Source organism: Callospermophilus lateralis, unplaced genomic scaffold, assembly GCF_048772815.1.
Source record: "Callospermophilus lateralis isolate mCalLat2 unplaced genomic scaffold, mCalLat2.hap1 Scaffold_378, whole genome shotgun sequence".
NCBI classification, from domain to species: Eukaryota; Metazoa; Chordata; class Mammalia; order Rodentia; family Sciuridae; genus Callospermophilus; species Callospermophilus lateralis.
In genome coordinates this window covers 316,217-343,040 of record NW_027514223.1, presented here as the reverse complement: position 1 = coordinate 343,040, position 26,824 = coordinate 316,217, and the positions used below count along the sequence as shown (strand labels likewise).

The window sequence follows — 26,824 nt, the reverse complement described above, 5'->3', positions numbered from 1 at the left end:
ACTAGAGGAGAAAAGTTTGAAGGTTCTCAACACATAGATAAGGTAATATTCAAGGAGATGGAAATGCTAACATACAGATTACAGAGATTACAGTTTACAGGTTGGTGCTGTTTTGAATACCACCAAGAGTAACAAATACGTACTCTCATGGGTTTATTTAAACCTAACTTTAAAATACACCCTTTTATTACCCATAGTTTTCTTCACATTCAGAACATTCTGAAGGAGCAGTTACGTAACAAAACAGAGATTAATGGGAACATAGATGCAATATATAGAAAACACTTACTTTAAGTCTCTGTCCCTTCTGACTTGCTTTGCTATTTAACTGCTTCATCTCGTGTTTTGTACCTGAGATCAAGAGGCATAAAATACTATTTCAAAATTTGTGTGTCGTTTCTAATTATTCCATTTGAACTCCTAGTAGCTACAAAAACTATACCTTATTCCCCTTCAAAAATAAAACATTAGCAAATAAACAATCTGGAGAAAATACCTATGCTATATTAAAGGTATCCTAAGCTTAATTACCCATGAATACTGACAAATAAGGGACAATAAAAGCAATTTTTATTCATATGATTAGATTTTCCCACTTGTAAATAAATTTTATTTATCAAAATCAAATAATCTGATATTTGTTTAAATAACCATAACTAACTTGCCACAGTCTTAAAAAAAAATGGAAGTTTAATTCAGGTATCCTCTTTCTGTGGGAGTAGTGAACCTAAATAATTTTATATCTTTCCCAGTCACCTAGTATGTGTGTGTGGGGGGGGCAACTTTCATTTTCCTACTTTGTGAAATTTTTCTGCTTTCTATTCCTTTATAATCTGGCTCCTATCATCCTAATCTAAGTTTAGTTCAACACAAATGGATTTATGTAATTAACCTTTCTGCATTGTCCTATAATTTGTCATTCTTTTATTTTGCATCCATGCTTCATTCATTCATTCCCTGAATAAAATCTATTTTTAATTAGCTACCTACTCCCTGAAGGATAGGCCAATTTCTTTTAGAGAAAGGCTACCAATCTCATAACATTGATGGACAGAATGAGTTGACTTACTCTATACTGAGGTTAGTCACTGGAGGCCTTTGTCCTTGAGTCCCTCTTATTATACCTTTTCAGAAAGTTGTCTTTCTTTCCCCTCTATTCACCCAAATGTCCACTGTCTTATCTAGTAACTCTTTTCTGACAACTCAAAGTACTCTCTCCCCCGCCTCAAATACCAATGACATTATTTTGGTAATTCATTATTCTCTACATATAATAGCTCTTCCATTGCTGTCTTAGAAGAATTTAAGCTTTAAAGTGTAACTCCTTAGGTAAATATGACTTTTTTTCTAAGCATATTTCCTGAATTCCAAAATATGTATGTATTTCTTTACCTTTAATATTTCAAAAACTGAATACATTTAATAATCTCAGAATCTTAAAATTGGGGAAGCAAAAATTTCTTAAAAGCAGACACTTATTAATATCCTTATTTGTAAGGGAGATTCTCATACTACTGTGCTCCAATGGGAGATGAAAACATATTCCTTCTGCCCTAGAAATTCTGATGGCCTCTGCTGTCAAATGTAAATGAACTACTCAACTGGTCAATCCAAAATTCCAGCCAGTATAATCCTTCTGAGGTCAGAATGACCTCTGTATGTTTTATAGATAGCATATGAAGGAAGCCAAGGCTCTATTATCCCATATCTAACTCTCTATCTACAAACTATGGAGTGGCTCTTGGCAAAGCTCTTGCACATGATGAAAAGATATTGAATAACTGCTAAGAAAGGAAGGAGCACTAAGCAAAATTAAAGTTCCCTTTAGCCACATGTGGCAGAAATGTCCAGGAACTGCAAGACAAACAACATTCATCTCATCCAGATAACCTTACACACTTAATTTTAGTTTCCACAGAATCTGAAAACAAAAAATAAAAACTAAAGTAAGAATATAGTTTTCTTCATCCCAAGTTCCCAATGCATGGCTTTATATACAAAATTTAGAATACTGGATCAACTCCAAAGTCTTTCTAACCTCACATTTTCATTTTCTACCTGATCTGGTCTATCAGGTTGCCGTCCATGTGTGTTCCTGATAAATGTTCTGTGAAGCGAACGTGGCTGGTGCTGTCTAAATAAGCTGAACCCTGGCATCCTTTCATTGCTGAAGGTAGCAGAAGTCACAGCAAGTATTAAAATGAAAGGCCTCAAAATATATCTACTTATTTAAAATCCTTTTGTGCTGAGTCATATACATCAGCTAAATGAAGTATTTTAAAGCCAATTCATTACCATGTCACTGGCAGTTTCTCCTTCTTCGCTAACAGGCATAAGTCCAGAATTGTAGTGAAATAATTAGTATCCATGACATTTCTATCAATGGATAGGCATGGGGTGGGGCATTCGGCTAAACAGAAATAACTTGGTCAGAGCCAAAAAGGGAAGAATTAGGAATACCAGAAATAGACATTGATTCTCCATCAATCAGCTGGGTCAATTTTAACGCTTAGTCTTTAAATTTTATTTTACCTCACAATACACTATACTTGTTAGGAAAATTTTTCTATCATATCATTCCCCATATCCTCTTTCACCAGCAGCAGATCCTCTTCTTTTTTTCACCTTTCTCCTCTCCCACTCCTTCAGAATATGGCAGAATATTTAGGCCAGTTCTTTGACTTGGGAGCTACTAAGGTAAAAAGATTAAAATACACTAGCATAATATTCAGTGTCTGACTTCTAAGTCAGAGGCTGTCATTAAATAGTCATACAGCTATCCAGATCTCATGTATTCTGTGGAACTAGCACAAATCTCAAACTCTCCAAGTCTTGGTTTCCTCATCTATGATATAAAGGGACTGAGTATAAACAGATAACTAACATCCTTTCATCTTTGAAAACTCTATAATACTGCAAAATGCACAGGGAAGAAAGAGCAAAAATATAAATGACTTTTAATCTGCAAACCTTATCACAAAAAGAAAATGAATGCCAATTCCTGATCCCTGATGGCACCTATAAGTATAATCACTGAGTACTTTACTACCAGCAAACTGAAGGTTACCTTTTAAATGAAGGAATGAAAAACTTGATATTTTAGAAAAGAATAACAACAGAAAACTCCTCTTTCTTTAGAGCTTGATCTAGATTAATGGTAACATTGCTAAGAGGGCAGAGAAACTAAGACAACACAGTCCCTTGAAATGTCCATTGACTTAAAAGATCAAACATATCAGGAAATATAGCCATAAAAATGTACATTAAATTATTAAATATTTGTTGATAACAGTGGTAATATTAATAATAAGCAGCTTCCATTTAGTATCAATAAGTGAAATATTTAATAGCTATTATTATATTTCACCTTCACTAAAACTGTACAAGATATGTGTAAAATTATCATAATTTTAGAGATAAAAAATTGAAACCCAGAGAGGTAAAGTAACTTCTCTAAGATCACATAAAAGTATCCATTACCTTTGATCTTAAATGAAATTCTTTTCTAAGTAGAATCACCATAGGGACAACAATGCATAAACTCGGACAAATGTCTTACTACCATCAATATTACTATCATCTACATCAAACTTCATCATCTTAAGTCAATTTTAAAGTTTTCCTTCCTTAATCTCCAAATCCAATTACCCTAGTAAATAAAATATAATCATTATTCCCCAATTTGATTATATTCAGCAAACACATATACAGCTCACATTACGTATAAAACATCATATCAGGCAGATACAAAAACTTTTATATCAAAGTTGAATAGCAAGAAGTTTTTGCTTCCCCCCCAAAAAGAAGTGAGCAATTGTATGGGAAGAAAAATTGATTTTATTTATGTCCTTTTTTGATATAAAGAAATTAAAGTATATTAAGTAAGACTAATTGAGCAAATAATTCTCAGTCATTACACTTAAAATATAGTATATCTGCAAATGTACTCATTTCATTTACATTTATGTAATTGTTATATATAGATCTAACAAATTTTGAGAAACAGTTTTAAAACCAACACTCACATAGCACTATGTACCAGACACTGATCTAAGCACTTTATGTATATTGTTTCATTTAATACTCAAAACAACCTTATGAAGTAGGTATCATTATGTCATTTCACAGATAAATATACTAAGGTACAGTGGACTTAAATAACTTGTCAGAATCACCCTGGTATCAAGAGGGAGAAAAATCTGAATCTAGAATAAATCATCATTTCTTTGTAGTAAAAAAAAAAAAAAAAAGAAAGAAAGAAAGAAAGAAAGAAAGAAAGAAAGAAAGAAAGAAAAATTATGCTATATTTGGCTTTTATACCTGGTACAATAGCAAATATAGAAAGCATTTCTTTGCACTAAAGGAAAAGAAAGGGAGGGGACAAATTCATCAAATAAACTTCTTTTTGCCCTGTCTATACTACCTTAGACTTAAATCCTTCATTTTCTCTGATGCTTTACCTTGATCATGATTGCTTCTCGGCCTTTTGGCTAAGATCAAGTGTACCTTGATCATGACTTTTATAAAATTTCTAAAAATTGAAAGTATCTTTCACATTATGATGCTTTTTTCTTCTTTTTATGTGTGTATTTTTATTCTGCACAAGTAAGCAGGCATTTAAAAATTCAGAAACCAAGACTCAAGGGTAGAAAGATCTAAGGGTAAAATGCAGTGCTCTTTTCCTCTGACTGCCTCAAACATGTCCTATTTCAAATCCATATTCCCCAAGAAAGCTGAATATGTCTATTATTTCTTCTAAAAATACTTTATATTTCTTGTCTACCTCATAAAATCTCTTCACTAAATGGTTCTGTGTCGATATTTCTAATGGCCAGAAATTTAACTACCTCTACATCTACACCGTGAGGCTATTTCTGGTGCATTTGGTAAAAAGAGGGATAGCCACAGCTAACTGGAGAGCTGCTTAAGTGACTTTTCCATGCTCAGAGAAGGGATGTAAGACTAATATACTAGATAAAAATCTGTGCCTCTTCACTACTTGACTTTTCTGGAGCTCATGTGCACAAGTCTACTATTCTAGAAAAATACCTTAGAATCAGACTTAAATTTAGTATCTATATGGTAAATTTAGGACCCATGTATGGTGCACACAAAGATTTCCTTTGAAAAGTTGTTAAATAAATATTAAATTCAACCTACATGATTTTGTATAGCCCCTTCTATACAACTATGTATATGGCATACAGTATTAATAGGGCTCAGGTGCCAAATACAGTTTTACATTACTGCAAAAAAAAAATCATTCTTTTTCTCTTATAGCATTGAATTGGGCCAAAAAGGGGGGAAAACAGCAGCTTATATAGTTTAACCCATGTAAATCAAAAGCGTGTGTTTCATAACTCCATCCAAGTACTCTGTAGTTTTTTCAGTATTATTTTTGTATACCAGGCCCTTCAAATTTTATGAAAACTAAAATAACAAAATTTTCTATTTAGTGATGTTAATGAAAATCGAATCAATTTTGAACTTTCTGTAATGGAATGTACAGTCAATACAATATAATGAAATCTAAATTAATTTTTTCTGTTCAGGTCCTTGGCCCATTTGTTGATTGGGTTATTTGTTATCTTATTGTCTAATTTTTTGAGTTCTTTGTATATTCTGGATATTAGGGCTCTATCTGATGTGTGAGGAGTAAATATTTGTTCCCATGATGTAGGCTCCCTATTTACTTCTCTTATTGTTTCTCTTGCTGTGAAAAAACTTTTTAGTTTGAGTAAATCCCATTTGTTGATTCTTGCTATTAACTCTTGTGCTATGGGTGTCCTATTAAGGAATTTGGAGCCCGACCCCACTATATGTAGATCGTCGCCAACTTTTTCTTCTATCAGACGCAGAGTCTCTGATTTGATATCAAGGTCTTTGATCCATTTTGAGTTAACTTTTGTGCATGGTGAGAGGAGGGGGTTCAGTTTCATTTTGTTGCATATGGATTTCCAGTTTTCCCAACACCATTTGTTGAAGATGCTATCCTTCCTCCATTGCATGTTTTTAGCCCCTTTATCAAATATAAGATAGTTGTAACTTTGTGGATTGGTCTCTGTGTCCTCTATTCTGTACCATTGGTCCACCCGCCTGTTTTGGTACCAGTACCATGCTGTCTTTGTTACTATTGCTCTGTAATATAGTTTGAAATCTGGTATCGCTATACCGCCTGATTCGCACTTCCTGCTTAGAATTGCTTTTGCTATTCTGGGTCTTTTATTTTTCCATATGAATTCCATGATTGCTTTATCTATTTCTACAAGCAATGCCTTTGGGATTTTGATTGGCATTGCATTAAACCTATATAGAACTTTTGGTAATATCGCCATTTTGATGATGTTAGTTCTGCCTATCCATGAACAGGGTATATTTTTCCATCTTCTAAGATCTTCTTCTACTTCTCTCTTTAGGGTTCTGTAGTTTTCATTGTATAAATCTTTCACCTCTTTTGTTAGGTTGATTCCCAAGTATTTTATTTTTTTTGAGGATATTGTGAATGGAGTGGTTTTCCTCATTTCCATTTCAGAAGTTTTGTTGCTGATATACAGGAATGCCTTTGATTTATGCGTGTTGATTTTATATCCTGCTACTTTGCTGAATTCATTTATTAGTTCTAGTAGTTTTTTTGTAGACCCTTTTGGGTCTTCTAGGTATAAAATCATGTCATCCGCAAATAATGATAATTTAAGTTCTTCTTTTCCAATTTTTATGCCTTTAATTTCTTTTGTCTGTCTAATTGCTCTGGCCAGTGTTTCGAGAACTATATTGAATAGAAGTGGTGATAGAGGGCATCCCTGACTTGTTCCAGATTTTAGAGGGAATGCCTTCAATTTTTCTCCATTCAGAATGATGCTAGCCTGAGGCTTAGCATAGATAGCTTTTACAATGTCAAGGTAATTTCCTGTTATCCCTAGTTTTTCTAATGTTTTGAACATAAAGGGATGCTGTATTTTGTCGAATGCTTTTTCTGCGTCTATTCTCAGAGGAGGACATACAATCAATCAACAAGTACATGAAAAAATGCTCATCATCTCTAGCAGTCAGAGAAATGCAAATCAAAACCACCCTAAGATACCATCTCACTCCAGTAAGATTGGCAGCCATTATGAAATCAAACAACAACAAGTGCTGGCGAGGATGTGGGGAAAAGGGTTCTCTTGTACATTTCTGGTGGGGCTGCAAATTGGTGCGGCCAATTTGGAAAGCAGTATGGAGATTCCTGGGAAAGCTGGGAATGGAACCACCATTTGACCCAGCTATTGCCCTTCTTGGACTATTCCCTGAAGACCTTAAAAGAGCGTATTACAGGGATACTGCCACATCGATGTTCATAGCAGCACAATTTACAATAGCTAGATTGTGGAACCAACCCAGATGCCCTTCAATGGATGAATGGATTAAAAAAATGTGGCATGTATACACCATGGAGTATTACGCAGCACTAAAAAATGACAAAATCTTGGAATTTGCAGGGAAATGGATGGCACTAGAGCAGATTATGCTTAGTGAAGCTAGCCAATCCCTAAAAAACAAATACCAAATGTCATCTTTGATATAATGAGAGCAACTAAGAATAAAGCAGGGAGGAAGAGCAGGAAGAAAAGATTAACATTAAACAGAGACATGAGGTGGGAGGGAAAGGGAGAGAAAAGGGGAATTGCATGGAAACGGAGGGAGACCCTCATTGTTATACTAAATTACATATAAGAGGTTGTAAGTGGAATGGGAAAATAAACAAGGTGAGAAATGAATTACAGTAGAAGGGGTAGAGAGAGAAGATGGGAGGAGAGGGGAGGGGGGATAGTAGAGGATAGGAAAGGTAGCAGAATACAACAGTTACTATTATGGTATTATGTAAAAATGTGGATGTGTAACCCATGTGATTCTGCAATCTGTACTTGGGGTAAAAAAGGGAGTTCATAACTCACTTGAAGCTAATGTATGCTAATGTATGAAATATGATATGTCAAGAGCTTTGTAGGGTTTTGAACAACCAATAAAAAAATAAAATAAAATAAAAGAAAAGAAAAAAAAAAGAAAAATTCTAGCTAAAAAAAAATAAATAAATTAATTTTTTCACATGATTTTTACAAAAGTATTTGTAATTTTGTTAAAGTTTACATTGAGTTAACTATTTTACTAGGAGCATATCAAAATTTGTTTTTAGCCAACATCTAATATTTATTTCTGAATTTAAAAACCCCAATGTACTAAAATATAAAACAGGAATTTAAAAACCTCAACATGATAAAATTGGCAGAAGAATGAATCACTTTGTACAAATTAGAGTTTTATTAACACGATTATAACCATTTATTCTTAAAATTATGAAAAACATGGTGAAGACAGTAAACAGTATCTAATGATGAAACACTAAAAGTTGATAATCTTCCTATAAAAATTAGTCCTGAGGGAAGCTTCAAAAGTAACCGTGAGTATCTCTCTGAGGGAGAAGAGTTAAAGGGGGAAGAAAGTTTAAAATTGGATTCAGAAAACAAAAACATGCAAAGAAACAACATGGCTTTTTCATTAGCTCACTAAATCACACATTCAGTTTTACTTCTATTTAAACCAATTCACTTCAAGGGCTAAGAACTGATAAATTTTATGCCTGTTTATCTTCTCTTGGTTAATTCTGAGAGAAATAAAACAGGCAAACAAACAACGTGGCTTTTTCATTAGCTCACTAAATCATTTTAGGGTCAGACTATGACCACAATAAAAGGAGGGAAATTGGTGGAAAAGTGGATTTCAGTAGGAACAAAAATAAAGAAGGATAGCACTGGATCATCATCCTATTTGATCACTCAAATAAATAAGGTGAAATACAAATAAGGTTGTACAGTAGGCTGGGAATACCTAGAGACTAATCTTTTTTTTTTTTTTTATAGAAAACTACTTCACTATATAATCAATTCTAACATTGCACTGCAAATAACCTATACTCAAAAAAATAAAGTAGGAATAAAAGACAGCATTACACATCTAACCTATAAATCAAATAGCAAGAAGAAAGGCAGAGTTTTCTCTGGATCCCATCTCTGATGCCAAATTTAATTCCAGGATCACAAGTTACATAAATGTTTAGATACATTATTATGTTCTTTTAAAATCCTATATAGTACTCAGTAGGAAAACAAAAAACTTTGAGAAGGAAATGAATATCAAATACAAATGCACCATTTAAAGCACTCTAAGAAATAACCTATTATTACATAGTAACTCAAGCCTTTAAAAGAAACTATTCTAATATTAATAAATAGCATATTGTCAATTCCCCACCAAATAAAGCTGTTATTTCCAAAATCTAAATATAATAATATTATTCACAATATTATTCAAAGTATCATAAACTTTTAAAGGTGGAAAGAAATGTGTATATCCATCTGGTTAACAATCCCCAATAATAATAATGTGTCCAAGATTAAATTTTGGTTAGTTAATAGTGATGTCAACAGTAAAATCCAAGTCTTCAGATAGGCAGCACAGGACTCTTTACACTGCAGTGTAGATTTCTCAGCCACTGATTCCCAAAGAAAAAACTTAAAATCCTATGTTTTGCAGTCTCTAAGATTCCACATAACTAATCCAGTTCTTCACAAAGTATTTAAATAAACATACTATGACCAAATACAACAGCAAAACCTCATTATTTTAAGAAGTACTTTAACAGAGAATTTTCAATGCAAAAGGCTATAATCCATTCTGAGACTATGAACTAAAATCACACATTCAGTTTTACTTCTATTTAACCAATTCACTTCAAGGGCTAAGAACTGATAAATTTTATGCCTGTTTATCTTCTCTTGGTTAATTCTGAGAGAAATAAGAAATAGTTCATTATTCATTTAAATATGGCCTTTTGGGAAATTATCTCTTAAACTCACCAGTTTACAAGTTAGTCTGGGAACATAGTGCATAATTTCATTGCAATTCTTTGATCTAATTTTTCATCTTCCTTTTTTTTGAGATTTCTGTTTGTTTCTGTAAAAAAGGTTCTAATCTTTGAACTTTCTGTATGTAGGACAGTATTAGCTTGGTCTTATTTTCTCTTAATTGTCAACCAAAAAATGTTGTCTCTGTTTTGATATCTTTCTAAGAAATGGGGCTGTATAGTTCCTCACAGAAATAGCTGGTGGCAAGTAGAATAAGACTAAAAGAGGAGAGGCTGAAAGCCTGTGCTCTGAAAGTTAATGTCATTTCTCAAATCAAATAAGGACAAAGAAACATGACTATATAAATATAATGAGGCACTCTGAGCTCCTCTAGATTTCATGAGGAGTACTGCAGGCAAGTTCAAATACAGAAATAACACAAAATACAATAAATCCCCAAAGTATGACAGTTTTTAATAAGAATTAAGTCTATAGTGAAGTGACTGAGTAGTCTATCTTCATGAAAATAAATTATCTTCATTTATCTAAGAGTTCACATAACAAAGAAATTACTTATTCAAATTATCTTTACCCTTCTATTCAAGAATTAATAAGAGCCAGCCTGGTAGTGCATGCCTGTAATCCCAGCTAATAAGGAGGCTGAGGCAGGAGAACCACAAGATCAAGGTCATCCTCAGCAATTTACTGAAACCACGTCTCAAAATTAAAAAACAAAAAACAAACAAACAAACAAACAAAAAAACTAGGGATACAGTTCAGTGAACTAGTGCTTGCCTAAGCACCTACAAGCCTCTGGGTGTTCAAACCCCAGTAATGCCCCCAAAAAAGAGTCAATAAGAAAACTTACTCTAGATGAGTCATAGGAGGGGCCTGGTTGACCACCTGTTCCCCAAGATGTTGTACCTCCACGTTCATCCATACCTAAGGAAAGAAAAAAGTAAAATATATAAATCCAAAAAAAATATTTTGGTGGATGTTTTTTGTATGGTATAGCAGAGAATAATTCACATTCAGTAAGTATACTTGCATTTTTATGGAACTAGCTGAATATCAATTCTTGCCCTAGGAATCTGAAGAAGATGCTACTTCAGAGTTCCTTCATCACTATTCCAGTATTCTCTAAGCAACACCCTATGTAATTATGGAATTTCAGAACTAAAATATTTCTTTGGATATTTTAACATTCTAGACTTCTCCATTTCCGTTCCCATCCACTCATACTCCTATGAGTAGATTCTAAACTTCTTCTAGCTTAGTACTGCCTACATGAAAATATGAAACTTTATCTCCTAAACCACAAAATATGAACGAAGCAAGTCAAACAAAGATCAATTTTATAAAATTGATTTCTATCAGATCAGTGATCAGATATTCCTTACTAGAGATATCAAATTAAGGCAAACTATATCAAACCATATCAAATCAACATTAGTTATATCAAAACTAATCAAAACATGACAACATACCCTAGTAATTTTGTTGGTAACACTTTAATGTTCTCTAAAATTACACACAATCTAATTCCAAATAAGCAGAACCACTTTGTGAGAAAGGATCAGTGACCATCACTAAAAAAACAATTCTTTGTTTCTAAATGCACCTTCTGAAGCTTGGGTTCCATTATTTTACCTCCCCATCAGTCCCCAGATGAAGTTGGAGGAATTGAAGATCTCCTAACTTGACACTTCTGCCTTTTCTTTTTTGATAATTCTAGTCTTTCATATCCAGTCTTTCATATCTTTGATTTCTAGGAGGGTATATTCCCTAATCCCAAATTGAGCTTTTTACTAAGATAAACATAAAACACTGGCTTTGCTTCATTTGTGCATGTGAAAATCAAGGTGTTACAATGACAATACTTTAGTAAATTTATTTAGGCCCTCTTTCTCTTTCAGAACATTCCTGGAAAGTCTCTGCAATTTAGGTGAAATTGTGGTGTATGGTAAATAAAATGCCACAATCTCTCTGGTAACTTGCCATCGTTCCCAAAGTTCTTTTATAGGACAGAATTATCAAATGAAGGGATGGGTAACAAAGTTGTGGCTCTGTGGTAGAGCGCGCGCCTAACACATGTGAGGCACTGGGTTCAATCCTCAGTACCACATAAAAATAAATAAATGAATAAATGAATGAATAGAAATAAAGATATTGCATCCAACTACAACATTAAAAAATGAAATAAAATAAAAATAACAGGGAAAGGGGGTGAGAGTTTCCAAAGAAGAGCATCCTAATTAATAAGAATTCAGTTCTTAGAATTCTGTTTTTTTATGTCTATACTTCTTGTAGCAAGTGATTAAAAAAAAAACCCAAAAACTGTTAAAACATGTTAAAGAGTTAAAGAGAAAACATAGTGTTGCATACAGTAGTTCTCTATGTCCAAGGTTTCACTTACCCTGGCAAACTACAATTTCAAAATAGTAAATGGAAAATTCTACAATAAACAATTAATTAACTTTTAATAACTTTTATTACAAGTATATCTATTATAATTGCTCTATTTTATTATTGTTTACTGTAATCTCTCACTGTGCGCAACTTAAAAATTCAACCCTCTCACAGGTTTTATGTATATGGAAAATAAGTGTGTACAGAATTTGGCCTTGGAATAATGTATCCTCTGTAGATAAAGGTGATTTGTGTATAGATAATATTCCTGGTACAATTTCAAGAGAACCAGAATAGTTGAAAACAGAAATTATGTATAAAAATTTAGAATGTTCTGTTCATTCTGGGAGAAACTTTGTTATTAAAGTTTCAAATTTTAAGAAAGCATCTACTAACTTGGAAAGTGTCATGTAAAAAACACTTTGTGGTCATCTTTCCAGTATCACTGATTACATATGAACTATGTACCAAACATTTTCTGTGCAAACAACACTACAGAGTGGCAGACAGAATTCCTATAAGACCCAATCAAAAAACAAAAGCTTCTGTTTACCTACAAAACTATTCACCTACATTATAATGGTACATGAAACTGCAACTAATTTTATAAAAATTATATGGAAAAATACCACACTTTCATTGATTGTATAATGAAAACTTTAAATCTCAGGCAAATTTAAAAGATATGAAATTCTCTGAAAGCATATTTTATGAAAGCATGTTTATTAAGTGGCGCTAATTCCTTCCACAGATAAACATGAACATTAATTAAATAAAATAGTTATTAATTAGGTAATTGAGCCAACAGCTAAAGAACACTACATATCACTGCTCTTGGATGTGGCAAAGGACTTAAAGGATGCTATAAAATAACAAAGATGTGGCTAGGTTTTAAAGTCAGAACTCTGTACTTTTATTGTTAACATTCAGACTCCAAGTAAATGGTCGTGGCTGGCACTGACAAAGACGCGAGTCATCTTTTTGTATCAATGACTCTTTTTTACTGAAGACAATAGATTTATAAACACAGAAATATGACAGGAATAATAAAGCATTGAAAGCTTTAGCCTAAGACCAAGGTAAGTAGAAGAAAGAAACTGAACATAGAAAATGAACTTCTTAACACAGATATTATACAAATCAGTCAAAATCTAATAAACAAGTAAATACACCACAATTACAAAAGAGTGATGAGGAGGGGCAACATTTCTGTTAAGATATATCTGAAAATATATCATTCCCATGTATTTTATTTCATTGTCATGTCTAGTACAGACATGTAAATTAAATAATTTTGGAGAAGTTAGCTCCTTTACAGACTTAAATAACAGATTTAAGAGAAGGCTAAGGCTTAGAAATAACTGAATGATAGACATAATTAGAGTATTGTTAGAACTTTCTGGTAAGTTAATCTGTCCTGTTTCTTTTCTAAAGGATAATCAAGAATTAATATACAAATTTAAATATTCCTTTCCTTTTAAAATCTTTTATATACAGAATCTCTTAGTACCTGCCTTTCTGAATAAAACCAATTTAAACAAAATCTAATATGTTTTATTTCACATGCTTCATTTTTAAAAAACCATGCTTACTTTTATTTTGTATTTTCCATAAAGAACAAACATGGGATTTGAGGCTTCATTTTTTAAAACAATGATTTGTGAATTTAATGAAAGCAATCTGCCTCCTTTAGTAATTAAAAGCAATCCAGAAACTATAAACATACCAATATTTCTCTCAGAGGTTGGGAGAAGGAACAAAAAGTTGAAACTGCATTTTCTAGATGTCAGAAAGTTGGCTAGAACTCTAGCTCAACAGTAGAGTGCTAGCCTATCATGTGTGAGGCACTGGATTCAATCTTCAGCACCACATATAAATAAATAAACAAAATAAAGGTATTTGCCCACCTATAACTAAAAATATTAAAAAGATATCAGAAAGTAATATTCTTTGAGGACCAGATAGTCTTTATGTAGCATTAAATTACTCCCTTTTCAATTAAAAAAACTCAGATACAGTCTACCTGCTTCTCTTTCACTGCCACCACCACCACTACCACCATTTGTTTTTGAATGAGGACACTATCTATAGTCAATCATAAAATCATCTCTCAGCTTCAAAACCATTTTTCCCCCTCATGGTGCTAAAGCAGAGTCCTTCCTAAAGGCTTTTCTAGGTTTACATCCATCACCAAAAACTGGAAACAGATTCCTTTTAAGGGAAATGATTTTTGTATGCCCTAAACAACTGCTTTTTCCCCAGAGGCCCTACAAACAAAGATTATCAACACTACAGAATTTAAAGCACTTCAGGGAGACATCACTCAAGATGCAAACAGGTTCAGACAAGACCCACCTAGAGGTAAAAAGGTTTGAAAAAAGGTGCAAAGCTGTTGACACAACAACCCATTTTCTTCTACTACTTTTCCCTAGAAAACCAAACACTAGGGTAAACAGAGAAGGAAGACTGGAATTGGGAGAGTTTACCAAGCTGATGAACAATGAAAGGAAGAAAGAGGGAGATAAAAAAAAAAAACAAAGAAAGGAAAGTGGTACATCCCTACAGCAAAGGCAGTGAGAATAGCAAGCCAATATGGCCACAATGCTTAGGCACCATGCATTAGACTCCAGCCCTGTGGAAGAGATACACATGGAGTTGGAAGGAAGAGCATAGGGGTGCCTATACAACTCAATCCCCTCAAACACTGTCTTTTCCAGCAATAAAATTGAGTTTTTTTACTCTAGCAAGTAAAACATATTTGAAAAATTGCAAACTCCAGCACTGTCACAAATAAGTGAAAAGTAATATACGTTGCAGGATTATCATCTGCTATAGGGAGATTCAATAAATGATTTGATGAAAGAAAACTGATTGGAGATAACTGTATCTGATAACCAAAGCTATGAAAGTGTCTGTCTTTGACAGATTCTTTATTCAATTGTTCACTTAGTAAGATATTCCTTTACATAAGATTTAAAGGTTGCAATCAACTTATGTAATATGCATTTAAAAACCTACCACCAACATTTTTCATTGTAGTTTTCAGATTTTAAATACACTTGAAATAATCTATCAATTTGTTCTTCCTGAATTTCACTGCAACACAGGATAAATTAGAATAGCAGGTTCTTTGTTATTATGCTACAATTATTAAAAAAAAGGGGGGGGGAAGGCTAGGGAAATACTAATGTCATAGAGGAATTTAAAGATATGCTGCCTCATCTAAGGTATAAAATGGGTTATAAAGTTTTTGTTTTTATTTACAAGAGATTCTGTGCAATAGCCTGTCAAATAAAACAATCTAATTTAAAAACAAAACACATGTGAGAAATTAAGTATGTAAAAAGATTAGAAGGAATCATCCTTTCAGGTCACCTTTTAAAATTCAAGCACATTTTTTGTTTGGCATTGTTGAAAACAAAGATTTACAAATACAGATTCATCGTAAAGTCTTTAGTGACAATATACAGTGGAATATCATACCAAATGTCTCATCAACATCATGGCCAAATTTGAAAATAATCTCCAAAGATATGCTATTGTTAATAACCACATTATTCTGACATAAAGGCCACATATAAAGATTTAACTAAACATGAAAATCTAGTGATTTAATTAATAATAAAAAAAGAGATAAGATGCAGGGCAGTAAGAAAATGTTGAGTCTCTAAGAAAAAATAGAAACCATCTGATGAACAACAATTGAAATTAACAAGTTCCTACAAGACAACTTGAGGATTTTTTTAATATTTATTTTTTAGTTGTTTTTAAATGGACACAATATATTTTTACATCGATGTGGTGTTGAGGATCAAACCCAGTGCTTCATGCTTTGGGGAGCACTCTACCACTGAGTCACAACCCCATCCCCCAATTTGGGGACTTTTTAATGAAAACCATCTAGTGATCTGGTAGAGATTTGCTCCATCCAAAGAGACATAAAATTACTGAACTATCTCTGAATCTCTTCTTGAAATAGCAATCGAGTTTCTGGTAAAAACAAAGGGCTTTCCCACTGCACCTGAGAAGCAAGTAGAACACTGGGTCAAATCCATTCATTCCTCATTTGTGATCCTTTGCTACTCCAGGAATGATATCCACACTCCAGAGCATGGTCTCAATATACCTTTTCAGCTTTAGTACTTATTATACCCCTTCACAAACTCAATGCTCCATCCTCAAGACATTAACCGAATATTCCCTAAACATGTGAAGACTGATCATATATTTATATTCTCCACTAATTCCTTGCCCTAGAAAATCCACCCTAATCTTTCTCCTACCTATTGAATTTCTGTAATTCAAGCTAAAATTAAATACCCTTCCCCTAAAGCGTTCTATATTAATTAATTCTAAATCAGAAATTAATTTGCATTTATTTTGTCTTAAACACAAATGACTCTTTTCATGTATATCACATCAGCAAAACTTTATAGCATGTAACATACTTATTCATCTCTACATTCTTCTGGTACCTAGTAGAAATATGCTACTCTGCATTCAGATGACTACTGCATAATAAAGAAAATGTAAAATTAGTGCATTCACATGACAATCTGTCATAAAAATTTAGAAACAAAAAAGGAAGCTTAAAAAAAAGAAATCAGCCAGGCACAGTGGCGCACACCTGTAATCCCAAAGGCTGGGGCAGCGAAGACAAAAGGATTGGGAGTTCAAAGCCAGCCTCAGCAACAGAAAGGCGCTAAGCAACTTAGTGAGACCCTGTCTTTAAATAAAATACAAAATCGGTCAGGGGATGTGGCTCAGTGGTGCCCCTAAATTCAATCCCTGTTACCCACCCCCCCAAAAAATCTAAAATAAAACAATGATGTCAAGCAATCTAAGTAAATTTTTAAGAATGAGTGGAATAATAATTATTATTTTTAAAAGGAGTATTATCTTTAAGGGCAGACTACAAAGATGTAGGGGAAATCCTAAAAGTGACGAGAAGAACTCTGCTTTCAATATGGTACAGAAAGCTCCTACAAATAGCTTCAATAAATCCTGGAGGGCAGGGAGGGGGGAGAGGGAGGGAAGGAGGGAGGGAGGAACACAGTTAATCCTCAGTATATATGGGGTACCAGGATGAATGAGTTGCTCTTTTTAATAGGTCTTAGAGACCAGAACAGGTGAGTTTCCCATTCCAAAAACTTTGTCCTGCAGGCAAGCAACCATAACCTCAAACTATTACAATTACAACAGAAAACCCATTATCATCCTGGCCTGAAGAAAAAGAGGACCCAGCCAGGACAGTCACAATCACCAAAAAGTCAGGAGAGAATTCCAAAAGGAAAAAGACACCCCCCACCAAAAAAAAGCCAAATTTCTGGTATATATTTGCCCCAGTCTTTAAGCCCACATTAAAGGACAGGCCCAAGCCAGTTTGCAGCTGAGGACAGACAAACAGAGATCTGAGCAGCTGCTATCCTCAGCCAAGTTAGAATTTGAGTTTAACAAAATTAAAGGCTCACTAAAACAAAGAAATAAAAAAAACCTTGAAAAAAACCTTTGAAAGAAACCAAAATTTCCACAAATAACATTGATAATATTTAAAATTCCTTGGTAAAAAATGTGATTCAATCTCAAGGGAAAAGATAGTCAACAGAGGGTAAGTTTAAAATGATAGGTTAAGATTTTTAAACAAGGACATAAAAATAGATACTATAAATGTGCTCAATGAGGAAAGGACACATGAAGGTAATGAATGAAAAGAACAGTAATCTAAAAGAAAACAAAAACATTTTTTAAACAGCAAATTAAATATCTAAAATAAAATTTCCTAGAAGAGACACAACAGGGAAAAGAATAAGTAAATTTGATGACAGATGAACAGAAATTATTCAACTGAAGAAAAGATTAAAATAACCAGGGCTTCAGAGACCTAAGGGGAGGATATAAAAAGCTAGCCATAGATAATAATTACAGAACAGAGAAAACAGAGTAGGAAAAATATTTTCATAATGACCCCCCAGAAAATTTACAAATGTGACAAACTTGACCATTAAAGACTCTACTCAGTTCAACTCATACAAGTCAAATACAAAGAAAACCAAACACAGGCATATCATAATCAAATTGCTGACAACCAAAATTAAAGAGAAAACCTCAAAAATTACTAGGAAGGGATATATTTCATAGAGAGGAACAATTCAAATTACTGTAGACTTGTCTTCAGAAACTATGGATGCTAACAGATGTTGCAAAACCATCCTTAAAGTGCTTGGAGATCGAGTTGGGCATGGACAGAAGAACAGGGAGAGCAAAAGTATCCTTCAAGAATAAAGGTGAAATAATGACAATTTCAAGTAAAAGAATATTTAAGAATTCATTCCCAACTAACTTCAGTACAAAAAACACTAAAAGAAGTTCTTCAGGGTGAAGAAAATGTTATCGGAGGGAAACCTGGATCTTGAGTAAGGAAAAAAAAAAAAAAAGCATCAATATTATAAGTAAAAAGACTTTCTCCTTTTAATGTCTTTAAAACACAGCTGTTTAAAGGGAAAATAACATTATCTCATAGGAGTCACAATGCTTTTAAATATAATACACAAGGCAATAACAGCATAGAGATGAGCAACTGGACCCATAAAGTAAACAGACACGTAGGTCAAAAGATTTCTGCATTTTATGTGAGGTTGTACAATATTAACTCTCAATAGTCTGTGAAAAGTTAATGATGTATTTTAAAATCTAGAGAAGCTAACCAAAACAAAAGACAGAGGCATTGTTAAAAAGTCAGTAAAAAACCTAAAATGGAGTCCAAAGAAAATCCAAATGTCAGAAAAAGGATGGAAATATAGTCAAACAAAATACACTTACATGAAACAAACAAAAAACAAATAAATTAGAAAGACCTAAATCCAGTCACACAAATAAAATATTCCATTTTTATCTAGAAGGAAGACAGAAAAGCAATCAAACATATTCCTCCTTTCAGTAAGAGTACACCTCATTGCTCTGTGAGCTCATAAAGTTCTTGCTGCTGCTCTTCTTGAACAAGGCAATTATATTTGGGTTTGGTGGTTAGAAAAAAAGGTGAAAATATTACAATTGCACTTACACATTAAACAAAAAAAGATACAATGCTATACCAGTGTGAAAACTGCATACAAAGGGTTTTTATTTGTTTGGTTGTTTTTATAATACCCATTACGACCATAAGTCAGTACCAATAAAGCAGTTTCTGTATAACTATCAAGTACATTTTAGTGAATTTTTGCTGATTACCTAACACAATTTGCTATTTAAAAACAGCTGTGTGAGCAATTACTATTCTTAACTTAATTCCACAAACAATTCTATTCATTTCCCGTAATGAGGCCCATGTACTCCCTGTGTTCCAGTTTTAGACCATTAATTCCTCTAATGGCAACACACTCTGCCTCTCCAGAGGAACTCTTTAAAAATATTCCTTTCATATTTTTCCTGTATTTAAAAAATTTCTTCCTTATATACACTTTGAATTACTAATCATTTATTTCTGGATTCATAAAATAAAATTCTACATTCACCATTTCCATTTTTGACCATTTACATACTGGTTAATTAATTTCCTGCTACCCAGCCTCTTCCTAGATTATACCAGCAAAACCCAGTGTCAGACACAAAGCAGGTTCTCAGTGGATATTTGTCCATAGGATAAAACTGAAATATTTCCGGTTACCAAAAGCATCATATATATATATATGGCTATACTCTTGTTCTTCATTTCTTACGTTTCTATAGCAGAGGTCAGCAAACTTTTGCTGTAAAGGACCAGACAGCAAATATTTTAGGCAATCAGAATCCAATTGCTCTCCATATCAACTCCTCAATTCTACTACTATACCACAAAAGCAACCATAGACAATATGTAAACAAGTAGGAGTGGCAGTGTTCAATAAGTTTTATTTATGAAAATAGACAATGAACCATGGGCTATATTTCCCCCATCCCTGCACTAAGGCATCAAACCTTATGAATCACTTGGCCTCACTCAGATTTAAACTTTGGGTCTCTTTTATATACTTTCACTTCTGTTTCCAAAAAAACCCTAAAAACTGAAAGCACCTGCCTTTCATTATGTGCTCTGATTTTATGTTGTAACCCCTGAATGGCTCGTTTAGTTTTGTGATTTTGTCCTCTATGGATAATAAATTTCCAAATGCACATTCCCAGTTTTAAATTCAGTTCTGCATTTTGGATCCTGAGCCTCCAAATTTCTACTGAAAGCATTCATTTTTAGTAATTTGCCATCACTTAAAATCCACAATATCTAAAGCCAAATTCATCAAATAACTTTCATTTATTCCTCCTATGCCTATGGACAATATCAATCCTTATTAATATTTCTAACACCACAAGTAGTACTATAATCATCCAAGTCAACCAGATTTGTAAACTAGCAGCATCTTTGATTCCCCATTATTTCTTTCTCCACCATCCTTATAATTATTTTTTTTTCTTATATCTCCCGAGTTACTTTTTACATTGGGCTTTTGTGACATATCTATTTAACTCCTGAGCAAGAGTCACTCTTAATCATCCTAAAACACACTTTCATAATACATCACCTGCTTATAATGTAATCTTCCTAAAATACTTCTCCAAAAACCCATTACTCCCAGATTTAAGAGGTAAATGAGCATTTTCAGTACTTCACTGTCAACAGACTCTCAAATTCTTCAATCTGAAAAGGAATGTTTATTCTAATCTGTTCCACAAGTGTTTATTGTAAACAGTGTTTCTAACCCTAAAAAAATATATTAATTTTCTTACAATGGCACATGTTAGTGTCATCATCTAGGGAGGATTATAGGCACTAGGGTCAGAGATGCACAAGAATCGCAGACCTTGCATTCAAGGAGTGAACTCTGGTGCCTTACCATTCAAACACTCTTGGTAATCACAAGGCAGATTAATACTCCTACATGGTTTCAGTCATAAATATTTTATGGTTCTTTAGTGTTTCTACCTTTTGTCCATTTAATCAAATCTCACTAATACAATGCTCACCTTCAATTCCATATTTTTTGTACAACTTGCTCAGCTTCCCTAACCTTACTAACATCACCTTAATTCTAGTATCGTATTTATAAATCTGTGTCATACAGAATGGAAGTTACATTGTTTCTTAAATCAACACCAAATAATATGTCGCCTCAAATTAAGAATAAAGACCACACTTTCAGCTCTTAAACTGTTATCACCTATAATACTGAATGCATAAAAGCAGCAATAAAAAAGTTTTGATGTACACAATGACACTGCTACTCAATATAAAAACTTGTTTCCTAGTAGCAGATTTAAACTTTTACTTAACCTACTTACATTCATTCCAGTCCTGATAAACAGCATGATTTTGCAAGGCAGCCTTTATAAAGGAAACAACTGATGACCAAGAATCAGAACAAAAGTAAAGAAACCAAAAGGCATTCAGCTGAACCCCTGACATTAGCACAGTGTTCTATGGAATAAATTAAAGCACTCATGCATATGTATTACTGTAACTAGTAAGCAAAAATTGCTGCTGTGAACAGATTTCTAAATTTTGAACTTAGTCTAAACCTTAAAAAAAAGTAAAGTATTTTAAGAATGTTCACAGTTTAGAAGTCTATAATTTATCAATAAGCTATCCCAAAATTCATTTTATTTTAGAATAAGTTAAAATTAGTTGGAAAATTTGGCCATTATCTATGTAAATAAAGCCTCAATAATAAATTTAGTTTCTGCTTTGATTAATAGTTTGGTAAACTCCGCAGAAATTAACAGAAAGCAAAACTTTACAACAGATTTTCTACATTTACAACATGAAATTAAAAATTACTAGATACATGGAGAAATAAAAATATAACTATTAGGAATAAAGCATGCCATACAAACATACAGAGCAAACATACAGAGATGACACCAATGTTGACATAAGAAGAAAAGAATTTTAAAAGAGTTATAAATATTCAAATACTATAAGCAAAATATGGTTAAAAAATAAATGAACAGAAACTCACTGAACAGCAAACTATTTAAAAATGGGATTCTAGAATAAAAAAATACAATACTTGAAAATTTCACTGAATAAGCTTAACAATGGACTAGAACAGAAAGTATGATAAGTGAAACTGAACACAGATCAATAAAAAGTTTTCAGTAGGAAAGTAGAAAACACTGTAAAACATGAATAGACCATCAGCTAAAAGGTCCAAAACATGGAGTATCAGAAGTAGATGGGAGTGAATAAACTGGCAAAACTTTCTCCAAAATCAGTGAAAAACATCAACTTGCAGATCTAATTTGCTGAGCAATCTCTAAGCGGAACCATAAAGCAAATCTCACCAATTTGCACAATTGTCAAAATGCTAAACTACTTGTGTAAAGAAAGAAATCCTAAATTTCATCAGAAAGAAAAAAGACAATTTACATTAAGGAGAAAATGATACCAAGAAACACTACTTCTCATCAGAAATAACAAAGGCTAGAAGGTAATAGAATGACAGACACCCTTAAAGGGAGAGGAGGAAAAACAAAAGTCATCTCAGAATCACAGACCATAAATGTAAACTGCAACATATACCAACTGAAGATTTTAGACTGAAGGAAAATGATATGAGATGAAATTTGGATTCACACAAAGAAAAGAAAAATACAAACAGCAAATATGTGAGTAAGGATAAAAGACTATTTCCTTTCATCTTTAAAATGCATGTGATTGTTTAAATTGAAAATCATAAAATCCTTTTGAAACCTTTATGGTATTTTTAGGACAAAGAACGTAAAAGAGTTAATGGAACAATACCTGTTTAGATTCTTAATTTTATAATAATGACATAATATAAACACCGAGTACACTGTGATAAGAGTATATATTATAATCCCTATCAAAATCCCTGAAAATAAAGAAAGTATAGCTAAAAATCCATTAGAAGGATTAAAACTGAATACAAAAACTATTTGATTAATCAAAAAGAACAGAGGTACCAAAATATTACTATGATGGAACTAAATATAACACACCAATGAGTACAAAATGTTAGACTGTAGAGCAACTAGAACTCTCATATATTTGGAAAATTCTTTGGTGATTTTTCAGGAAGTTAAACATACTTCTAAAATATGACCTAGAAATTCTACTCACAGTATTTACCCAGAAGAAATGAACACAAACAGAATTACACAGAACTATTTATAGAGCTTTATTCAAAATAGTCAAATCCATAAAATAATCTTAATGCCTAGACACACCTAAATGGATAAATAAATGGTTTATCAGCACAATGCAATACTACCATTTAGCTACAAAAAGAAAAAAATACTAACAAACACAACTTAGTGGGTCTTTTCAATAAAAGAAACCAGACACAAAAGATATCCTGTATCATTCTACTTTTATAACATTGTAGAAGTGGCAAAACCAATCTAAATATGATTTAGATAGCAAAACCATCAAATCAGTGGTTGCTTGGGATGGGTAGGAACTGGCTGGAAAGGGACATGAAAGATTTTTCTTTTTTAATATTTTTCAGTTGTTGATAGACCTATATTTATTTATATGTGATGCTCAGAATCAAACCGAGGGCCTCATACATGCTAGGCAAGGGCTCTACTACTGAGCTGCAAACCCAGCCCAAAAGATTTTTCTAGAGTGCTGCAATTTGGATCTCCTGTGAAGTAGATTTTGAGGTGGATACCAATGAGAAAGAATTCCATTGGAAAATGCTGTTATTGAATACCTCTGATGAGCTAAAGGAAGTACAAAGAGATAGAGAGAAAAGTTGAATTGTGATACAATATCAACAAATGCCTCAGCTTCCTAACAGGGGAGTTTTGGGGCTGAGAGCCTTTGGAAATTACCATAAATTGCAGCAAGCAGACCAAGAACTTTGAATCTCTCATCTTAGAAATACACACATATACCCCAAAGATTATACGTTACCCCCAGAATGTAGACAAGACCATGATCGAGATGACTGTCTTCAGCAGAAGATAATTCTTGAAGAACAACACTGGGGAGAGTTATCTACCACACTCCCAGCAGCTTGAGAAATAAGTGCTCAAGGCTGGAGAAGCATTGCACTGAAGCCACCACATGTCATGAGTGAACAGCTTTATATCTTTTTTTTTTTTTTGGTTTAAGGTGGTGCTGAAAATCAAACCCAGTGCCTAACACATAATAGGCAAGCACTGAGCCACAATCCTAGCCCATCAACTTTATATCTTGATTGGAGTATTGGTTATGGGTGCATACCTGTATGAAGTTTAATGAATTATACACTAAAGGTTCATCTATCTCACTGTATGTAAATTTTACTTCATATTCTGTTTCATCCACATTAAGTTCTCAGAGAAGAAGAAATGCACATTTAAGCCAATAGCAACAAGTCATTCTTACTACCAATGTAAACTGATATACTTTGAAAAAAAAAACTAAATAGTGGACAATATATGCTTTTTTTTCAAGATAGAAAAGACAACTCGGTCTTCCACTATGGTTAAAAAACTGCAGTGGAGAAACATAAGCACTAGCTTAAGGTTACTAAGTCCATCCAATTATAACTAGAAGATTAACTGAATTTAAAAAGAGATAAATGCAATGTTATTTTTGAAACCATAATGCAAGTAAAAAGTATAAAATTCATGTTGAAACATTGTGATTTACACTCACTATTCAAGAGGGAAAAAAGGTTTTTTTTTCAGCTGAAGCTACTATTTTGTTAATAAAATCTTCAGAAATACCTGTTTTCCTCACAATCCAAGAATTACTTTCTGATATTTTTGAGATATTGCAATACCACTCTACTGTCTAATATCTACAAGTTGGCCTTTAACTACTGCTCAAGATTGAGATCTTCAGTCAACCAATTTCTTGCTCATTTACCTGCATTATAGTCTCTTATATAAGAATCTTTATTAAATTACTTAAATTACATGAGTAGATTTAAGTACATAAAAACATTATCTTGTACTCTCTCTGAAATGAAGATAGTAACCAAGACAAAACAGAAGAAAGTCTACTTACTAGAACTGTTTATAGACCTACTTCTTTGTTAACCCTCAAATACATGAAAAGGGCTAGAATCTCACAATTTTATTCTCTAATCACAATGATAAAATGACCTGTTTGTATTTCTGAGTATCATTTTAAATTTTTCTAAGTATCACACAGAATATTTTCAAGTTTTTAAAAATCCTTTGGAAAAAGAAATGGTTATGACAAAATGCTGGCAATTTACATTTAGCTAACATATTATCACAAGTAGAACCCATTCATTTTAAGTTTGTTCCATAGCCTTTGGCTGAGTTGGCCATGATCCTCTCCATAAAATCTTCAACCCAAAGAACTTGTATAGATTAAAGACATGGTTTACAAGCATTTCTGCTTAAGATCAAGGATCTTGATGTGGCTTACAGATTTCCTCAAATTTATGTCAATCCTAAGACTAGGAAAAAGATAGTGATACATAAAGTTAACAAGCTGTTCAGAGTTCCTTTGAGAGGAAGAAGGGAAAATCGATGATGTTCCTTTATACCATAGTAAAAGAAAAGTATGCATCTTTCACCAACTCAGCAAGTGAATACACACTTGTATTCTAAGTGTACATCTCCATTTAAAGAGGTACTGCTTCCCACCTCCGACTCCTTGTTAGAATCAATATGGAATGGCTTCAGTCATTAGTTTATCCAATTCTATACGTGCAGGCAGTAACAAATACCTTAGTCATTTGGATCTCTTTCCACCTGCCCTCTATATGTGAACCCCTGGTCTACATTTTCTTCCAGACTTTCTTCAAAATAGCATTCCTCTCTTTCATCAGATAGACTTTCAGATTTCTTGGTGTCCCAGAAAATCCTCTCCATATCTCCTTTGGTGTACTTGTAGTTAGAGAAAGATACTTATCTGTTGATAATTTGAAGAAAATTTGACACATTCTGAAGTTCAATATATTTAGTACAATAAAGACTACCAGAAAAATGGATCTGAATGATTTTCTTCCATACCAAGAATCTGACTTTCACACCAAAGTTTCTGATTTCTTCCTTGTCAACACAGCAAGCAAAATATAATAAACTCTATAATTACCAACATTTGGAAGGAGGGCTCAGGAAAATAAGTTTTACAGTCCATTTATGCCTGGTGTTGACATTTACTAGCTATGTGATGACTATCCTAAGTGTATTTCTTTGTCTACAAAATGGGGTTTCATAATAGTACACAATTTACAGAGTGAGTTGAGAATTGAATTTGTAAGGCACTTAGTACATGCCAGTAAGTGTAAACTACCTGAAACTGTATGGAAGGCCTTTTCAATCCCATGGTTACAGAACTTTTCGGAAAATTATGCCACTGAAGAAATTTGTGGGAGGTGGCCATCTGTTGCTTAATGAAGTGGCCAAGTGTAAGTTGGATTTTCGATTTGTGGTACTGACTCTTCAAATTATTGTTCTTCTCTAACTATATTTATTAGTAGCCTGCTGTTTACATTGATTGGTACCCTCTGTGTTTCAAATTCCCCAATAATGATAACTTGTTTATTTATTTGTAACAAATGCTACATAAAATG

The 26,824-nt window shown here is 33.0% G+C and overlaps 1 protein-coding gene and 1 pseudogene across 1 annotated transcript in view; one reads left to right on the top strand and one right to left on the bottom strand.

Moving 5' to 3' along the window:
• Positions 1-333: 333 nt before the first annotated feature.
• LOC143637758 (transcription factor 12-like) overlaps positions 334-26,824 on the bottom strand; it is an 81,912-nt gene continuing 55,421 nt past the window's right edge. Inside the window, exons 4-5 of the mRNA XM_077108286.1 lie at positions 10,750-10,823; positions 334-351 (exon numbers count right to left, since the gene is read on the bottom strand). Coding sequence (XP_076964401.1) covers positions 334-351; positions 10,750-10,823 — 92 coding nt within the window. The remainder of the gene's footprint in view (positions 352-10,749; positions 10,824-26,824) is intronic.
• LOC143411135 (U2 spliceosomal RNA) lies at positions 4,471-4,620 on the top strand (annotated as a pseudogene).